This window comes from Etheostoma spectabile, chromosome 2 (assembly GCF_008692095.1).
Source record: "Etheostoma spectabile isolate EspeVRDwgs_2016 chromosome 2, UIUC_Espe_1.0, whole genome shotgun sequence".
NCBI lineage: Eukaryota > Metazoa > Chordata > Actinopteri > Perciformes > Percidae > Etheostoma > Etheostoma spectabile.
The window spans coordinates 21,265,096-21,273,242 of NC_045734.1; the positions used below are offsets into that span (position 1 = coordinate 21,265,096).

The window sequence follows — 8,147 nt, forward strand, 5'->3', positions numbered from 1 at the left end:
TAGTTTTGATGCCTTCAGTGAGAATCTACAATTTAAATAGTAGGGATGTAATCAACCAAAGAAAATCTTGGTCGACTGAAGTCCTGAAATTTTGACTAAAAATCAACGGAAGGGGGGGGGGGGAACCGTTATTTTCAGTATATTAAGTTGTTTTTGACCTAATTATTTTGCACTGAAATGACACTCGTCGGTCGGCTGCATCGGCGCTCTGTGCATGTCCTCGCACAAAGCGGCTGAACATAGGAGCTCGGCTTTGCGGCTGAGACACGAATAGACTATTAATTTAAAGTGTTTACTCTTTAACACAAAAGACACGTCCACTTTAATGTATATTTATAACATATCTGTGGTCAAGCTCAGTGCCTCACTGTGTTGTATTAACTCTGAAACTTTCTCTTTGAGTCCCTCACATTTTGCGGTTAGCCCATGCATGCTGTGGCGTATAAAGTCGACAATTCCTTCCGTGATATTATTTTTGTTTGGATGATAGAGACTTAACATCCAGCGGGGTCTGGGTGTGTCTGTGGAACGCTACAGTCGTTGCGGGTGGGTGCGCCTATAGTTATAAAACAATTAGATTATGAAATATTCCAATTCTGATATGCTCATTTAGCCTACTCAAAACAGGGCAACCTAACGCAGACAAGTTAGCGTACCGTTTTTAGGTGATATGCCATGTTTGTAGTTGAGATACAATATGCAAACTGTTGCATGCAAACTTTGCATTCGACTTTTTTTCCATTATCCATTTTTGTAAAATGCTGCCACACTGCCGATGTCTTCGACATTGTAGAGGAGGACTGACTGTAAATTAAACACTCACAATTAAATAAATATTCAGCAAACCACTAAACCAAGGCTTTCTAGTTATTTCTTCAATCTGTCTCCAGTGGGTTGGGCTAATCCAAAAAAAACTTGAAAACAAGGGGGGTGTTTGAAAGACAGACTGTGTTAACTGTGAAACAGGGGGGCTCTGACAACACCCCCATTTGCAATCAATGCTTTCCACCCATAGACATAACGGTCTGTGCTTCCACCTGATGAAATTAACAGGGCAAAAAAAATCGACCAATCAGAATTTTGGTCCAGCCAGAACATATCGACCAATAAATCAACTAGTTGACTGGGAGATTACAGCCCTAGTAAATAGTCATGAAAATAAAGAAAACGCATTCAATGAAAAGGTGTGTCAAAACTTTTGGCCTGTACTATATATATATATATATACACACGAATAAATAAAATAACGTGTTTTCGCACATTAAAGCATGTTAACGTGTTCTATTTGAAACCTATTATACAAGTATGAACCTAAAAATTATAGTATGGGCCCTTTAAAGATAACAAATGAAATCAGCTGTTGTCAAAAGCTGCGGACCTCCAACATGGCCGCCGGAGGGCGCGTCGGGCAGTCTGGACGGTAGCAGCAGTGAAATGTGACTCCGCCAGGAGCAGCTGCAGCAGGCCCCCTGGCATCATCGAGAACAATGCTTTCTACCGTTAGCACTAGCTAAGCTAACAGTTACTCATTGGTCTGCAGCTAAAAGATGCAGATGAATACCCGCAGTTCCACTTATAAGACGACATGTTTCCGTTAAACAAGCTAGTACACATGAGTAAAACGAATCCGTACACACAAAATACGGTTAGAAACGAGTGCATTGCGAAAGCTAACCAACTTGCCAAGCTAGGCTAAATTTAGCACACGACACAACCATGGCTGCTGTACGGAGCATTATTTAACTACGCACATAGCATAGCCAAACCTCAAAATCACGTAGTCGTATTGAATATACATCCAAGTACATGTTACGAACAAGTTATTCGGAGGGGGCGGGGGGTGTAAGAAACGATGTCGTCTAAAACATGATTTTGTGTAGCAGCAAAGCGGCGGGGAACACGTTAACTACCACGTGGTTGGTGTTCAACTGGAAGCAAATGTATCGATTTCATGTCGCTTATTTACATATTTCTGACCCGAATGACTACAAACATGCCCTTTAGGCAATTACATGTTATAATGTCAGCCAATGTTATAACACCAGCTAAACTATCTTCTATTTATTCACTGCCAGCGGCAGCAGCTGGCCAACAAACGGCTAATTTCTACAACCACGCTCCTGCTGCCAATATATCGCAGCAAAGCTAACACCTAGCATGCTAACTAAAGTCAGACTGCATCACACACATGCACACACAGCGACACGAGGGATGAATTGCGCAGGTAGTTTTATATCAACAAAGAAATAGCTAGCTACACACCTGCAGAGACCTCCAATAACATCCTTCTCCGTCTTCTTGAAATGCTGTAAGGACGGTAGCTTCTCTGTCGGCATCATGAAATATTCCATGCTTTCAAAGCCACCTTCTGTAGTCCGTGTTTTCTGTTTTTTTTTTTTCTTACTTCACTGCTGTCCCTGTTAAAATATAATGAGGTACGTTTTAGCACAGAGCTCTCGCTGTACTCATCAATGGCGCATATCTAAAATATCGCTTCAAAATCTGGCAATCTGAAAATAAAAGTAAGTTCAAGCTGTGTTGCTTCCCACAGCTGATGGGGTTCCCTCCAATGTGTGTGTGTGTGTGTCTTTTTGCCTCCGCCTACTACGTGTGTGTGTGTGTGTGTGTGTTTCCGCTACCTCCGCCTACTACGTGTGTGTGTGTTTGTGCGTGTGTGCAGCTGATCTGTGTGAGGCGGGAAACAGCTGGTTGGAATCAGAGCCCGTTTACTGGAATGCAGAACAAACAGACCAGCAAGAGAGTAGCCTAACTGCAGTGCTGCAAATCTGTGTAATAGCATTACGTTTCAGCAAGAGGAAGAAACTACAACTAACAAACATCAGTGGATTAGATAAATTACAAAAGTGATAATATAAAGCTCATTAGTGTAGGCATATAGCGTATTGTAGGCTATTATATTATATTTTAGCCTAATGTATTAGTATTGTGTTGTGACTGTTTGGTACCTGACTGCGAAAACACCTTAATTTCTCCCATTGGGATTAATGAAATCTATCTATCTATCTATCTATTTATAGGCTAAAATGTCTGTTGGACAGTTCACTTAAATTACAGATGTTAATGACCCCTTTTGTCACCTTCTGTCATTTTAGCAAATTCAAAAAGAAGACTCTTTTTTGACAATGTGTCAGACAAAGCACTAAGACATCAAAAACAAATAAAACATATTTCTGTAAGCAGGGTTCAAAAAAGCACCATGGGAAAATGAAGCACTCTTTAAAGTTATTTGAATACAGCGTATGTTGAGTCACTCATTCCCTGTATTTTTTCAATAAATGAAATTATCTGAGTGTTGGTTAAAACAACCAGTTTTAGGGCAACAGCCCTAAAGCTTGGTCTTTCTCAAAAAAATACAAAAGTTATAAACTTAAAAATAAATAATTTACAAAAAATATGAACGATTTCATCTGCCAGGTTGTATAACCAATTACTATGCAGGGAGACAGCCCAATGTCAAATGTAATGTATACATAACATATTCAGCATAAATAGCCCAACACAGTACAGCAGGTGGCAGTAATGCACCATAACATTTGTTTCCAGCATACGTTGAAAAAGAAGGCTACTGCAGTTACATGTAAAATATTACTGTCAAAATGGTAAAATGCTGTAAACATGTGAACTGTAAGAGTAAAGTTGTTGTCAATAGATGCATAATCATCTGGGGGTGTAATAAAATGTAATGTTTTCATCATGTTCATTCACTGTGATTGAAGAGACTTAACCACTAATGCCAAGTTATTTACATCAACATTTATAAACAAATCTGAGTGTTAAATCTGCAAGACAAGATTTGTCACTCAGACTACTGATGTGAATCCAAGAATGGCTTGGAGAACCAAAGCAGGCAGCATGAATAAACCACTTTCTCTGTTTAGCATGTGGTAATGTGCATAGAGTCACAGTAACCTTACTGTATTGTACACATTTTACAATCTCAATCTGTATTTCAAACATTCTCTCATAGTCTTGATTTCCTCAAATCTGCCTTAAGTTTAAAGTGGAGTGGTACTGTAAGTAAACAACATGCCAGAAGTCGTGTTTCTTAGGTTTTTATTTTTCCATGCAATAAAAGTTTAAATACAGATCATGAAAACAACAAAATATAACTCTATATTTTGTACAATGACAAGATAAATATTTGGTCCTTATTCTACCTGACAGTTAAAAACAAATAATATTCTATCCCCTTTGTCCCCACATCTTATGTAAGTAAGACTAACAGAGCTAAAGATACAACCTTGTTTCATTAATCTTAAAATTAGGATATATTACTTTTGGAATAATACAAACCTGTGTGTGTAGGCTAGTCTTCATAAAAGAAATGCAATATATGCTACTTTTAGATATATAAGTGTATCTAGTGAGGTCACCTACACTTAAAAGTCAATCCACCAAGGCTCATTACAGTTCTGTTTAAGAACTTCTTAATGATTAAAATGATTAAAAGATGTGTAGCACTCCAGGGTATAAGGTAACATACAACAGAGCAAGTAGTATACAGCTTCAATGGCTGGTGCGTCTTTGTGATATAATGAAGCATTTTAGCATATAATTGGTCTAAATTTTGACCAGTGTGTAGGATTTAGTGTCTTACCTAGTAGTGGGGCTGCAACCAACAGCATATCCCTCCCCTCTCCCCTACCTAGAACCTACGTTGGCCTACAGGTAATGTAAAAATGTGGAAGGCCCTCACCAGAGCCAGCGTTTGGTTTGTCTGTTCTGGGTTACTGTAGAAACATAGCAGGGAAACATGGCTGGCTCCGCGGAAGAAGACCTGCTCCCTATTTAGATATGAAGGGCTCAATCTAAGCTAACAGAAACACAACGATTCTTTGACTAATGAAAACATAATTACAAATATATGTTTTTCAATTTCATCCAATGGATCCCCCTAAATCCTACACACTGCACCATTAATGCTGAAGATGAGTAGTCCCAAACAGAAGATACTCCACTGTTTTGTAAATACATTACATCTTTATCCCTGTAATGCCTAAAAGTATGATTCCATTCCAACAGGCCTTTCCTTTGACAAATAGAAACTTGAATCCTAGAAGAGGGTAATGGGGTATAGACCTGACATAATAGACAAATAAAAAGGAATGTGAGGGAAAAGTGGGGCGTTACAACCAAACCGCCAAACTCTCTGAAGTATGATTGTCAGTCCTATGTAGAAGGGTGGTGCCCATAAATGACCTTTTAACTAACTGTAAATCATTTCCATTTAAAGCCTCATATTATAAGCCTACAGTGTACATGTAGGCGTGATCATCCTTCATCTGTACCATGATGCGAGATGCTGAACACCTTTTGACAGAGCAAAACACACAAGTCTAATATTGTTGCTTTGTCAAAGTTTAAAGATCACTGAACTAATGGGGCACTTCCTGTTGGCACTGATGGTCTGGTCCTCTTGGCAGCAGTTTCCTCCACAGCAAAAGTGTAGTTATACTGAAAAGAAACAACAAAAAAGTGAGTATATTCTTTGTTCTTTTATGTTCCTAATATAAGCATCCCAGGGTAAAAATGGATTCAGGTGTGATCCTACCTCATTTTCAATGTCTTGAATAGACTTTATACGGATGTTGTTTAATTGAGAGCCAAGTTGAAGTACCTAAGAGAGAGATTTGGCAAAGAAACATAAATGTGAACACATTTATATTAGAGGCTTGGGGTGAAAAGGACAAAACAAAAGATAAAATGAGGCAAAAAAAAAAATGCATGCAAATCAATCACTTTAAAATCGTTGAAAATGTCAAACATACTGTGCCGTTTGCCTGGATATCAAACTTTGGGTGAAGGCTAAAGGGAACTCCATCCAGAGCTGCAGAGAGGGAAGGTATGTAAGTAAGTTGCCTGCAGTGAGAAATATGAATACAGTTCCTGTGTACAAGAAGAGACTTGGAGTACCTGTGATTCCCTGGATACTGCAGTCAGCAGTTTTGTCCAAGTTGACCTGGGTTTGAAGGGTGTGGCGTCTCTGACTCAGTTTATTATTTGGCAGTGGAGGAATGGGGTTGCTGCAGAGACAAATAGATAGATATTTACGTCAAGAGTAAAACATCTCCACACTAAAACTGTTCCTTTACTGTGGAGTAACAAAACCACATTTGCTGTTTTAATACAAATTGTAATACAATAATACAATTTAAAATGTGTACCGGAAGAGCCACAACATTCCCCTCAATAAACAAAGACAAGTACTAATTATTCTCTTTAATAGACCTTGAAAAAGTACTGTACCTGGGTCTTAGTGGCAGCGGAGCAGATGGCTGTTCAAACGAAAGTCTGTGGAGGTCCAGGCTGACACTGCGGGGCTTGGCTTGGGGCGTCGGATTGGAAAAATGTCCCTTTCTGCACCACAACACGTAGCCATGGATATCTCTGGGGAAAGGCCCATTTAAATCTCACCTTAAAAGTGTACTTACCAAATAAGTTCAGAATACACAGTTGCAAGCACTTGGTCTTTAAGGGGCTGTACTCAAAATATTGAAAAAACAAACAAACAAAAAAAGCAATGTGGAGCATTGCCTCCACACGGCTCTCACAGACCATTGCCGTTGTGAAATACCTAGGACCGGCTATCAAAACAAAGAACAGAGAGGCTCGGATTACAATACACACGGATGAAGTGTGACTTAATTCTCTGCTGAGGACGTCATTACTCCACTATATCTTTCATCGCAAAAAGTTGTGTGCTGCTCTTTGATGTGCTGAATATCGAGCACAGCCCCTTTAAGCCCCCTGATTTCTGAATACAGACCCTGTCTGCATTGCTAAAACACGTGCAAGTCAAGTGTTTGTATATTTGAATGCTACCAACCCCACATATGTGTAGTGCTGCAACATCATTTTGCTTTTGGCTGTCACTTTGATATCCAACACAGCTGTGTCCACACTGCCCACTGGGACAATGCTTACACACACCCGTTTCTTCTTCCACACAGAGGCCTCTGGACACACACACACACACACACACACACACAAGTAAATCAGCAGTAATTAACCATTGTAGTGAGGACATTTGTGCATTGCAAGGACATTTTGGCCATCACACACTACTTCTAGGGATGTTTGAAGGTTAAGACTTGCTTTTAAGGTTAGGATTAGGTGCTAGGGAATGCATTATGTTAATGAAGTCCCTCACAAGTATAGAAAGACCATAATGTACTCACTTGCTTCGAGGTGCTCTGCTATATAGCAATAACCATGAGGAATAGAGTTCTTGTCTGAAATAAGCAGAATGTCTGACACTACCATACCTCCTGTCAAGTCCTACAGAGACAGACAAAAAAAGAGAGAGAGAGAGAGAGAGAGAGAGAGAGAGAGAGAGAGTCTATTTATGGGAGACAGGAGGAATAGGTGCAGAGAACAAAGTACTGGTGCAAGATGTATTGTGGCAATGTGAATATCCATCTAATTTGGTTATTATATCACTATTGAAAGTATGGAATAGTATCTCTGATCTCATCTCTGTCTGTTACCTTGCTGTAACAGAGGTAATATCCAGACTTGATCGCAAAGCTGCGTGTAAAGTTTGCTGCCGCTCCATCTTCTGTGAGGCTGATCTGCGTAGGGACAAAGATATTTGAGAAGTAAAGAATAAAAGTGTGGTTGTACAGTTCCTGAGTATGTAGGTACTTTTTTTTTGCTTAAGAAAAAGAAATGCGTTTGGTCCACTTGAAGACAAGATGACAGATTTCAGTGTTAGCTGGTTCAAACATTGAGTTTAAATTCACAACCAATGGGTACTAGGGTTTGGCGGTATCCAAATTGTGATACCGTCAAACCTCCTCCCTATTTTACTGCGGTATATGGTATTACCGTGACTACTTAAAAATTATGACGTATGGCTTAGACGGCGTCACCAAACTGTTGGCTTGTGCCTACACCGTTCAGACACTGAATACCAAACACTAATACTAAAACACCTCTCCCTTATCATTAGGTCGGAACCCGAAATGCTGTCAAAATGCAGAAGCTGCGTTCTTCTTCAAGACCAGGTCACTCGGTGCGCAACGTCCATCCCCCCATAGGGGATGTCCCCCATCCTTGCCATTTTGACAGTGAATAACTTTCTGAAGCGTTTCAAGACTCCATTTGTCCGTTGTTTATTTCTAAAG

The 8,147-nt window shown here is 39.7% G+C and overlaps 2 protein-coding genes across 2 annotated transcripts in view; both read right to left on the bottom strand.

Annotated features, from left to right (window-relative positions):
* The window catches only part of LOC116704589 (transcription factor AP-4), a gene marked incomplete at its 5' end in the record, with an annotated part of 14,702 nt that extends 12,072 nt beyond the window's left edge, over positions 1–2,630 (bottom strand). Inside the window, 1 exon segment of the mRNA XM_032540178.1 lies at positions 2,263–2,630. Within this exon segment, the coding sequence (XP_032396069.1) occupies positions 2,263–2,351 (89 nt within the window).
* A 1,427-nt stretch (positions 2,631–4,057) lies between these two features.
* mvb12a (multivesicular body subunit 12A) overlaps positions 4,058–8,147 on the bottom strand; it is a 6,715-nt gene continuing 2,625 nt past the window's right edge. The window contains 8 exon segments of the mRNA XM_032537099.1: positions 4,058–5,475; positions 5,573–5,638; positions 5,790–5,848; positions 5,935–6,044; positions 6,268–6,408; positions 6,848–6,977; positions 7,200–7,299; positions 7,509–7,592. Of these exon segments, the coding sequence (XP_032392990.1) occupies positions 5,389–5,475; positions 5,573–5,638; positions 5,790–5,848; positions 5,935–6,044; positions 6,268–6,408; positions 6,848–6,977; positions 7,200–7,299; positions 7,509–7,592 (777 nt within the window). The 3' untranslated portion in view covers positions 4,058–5,388.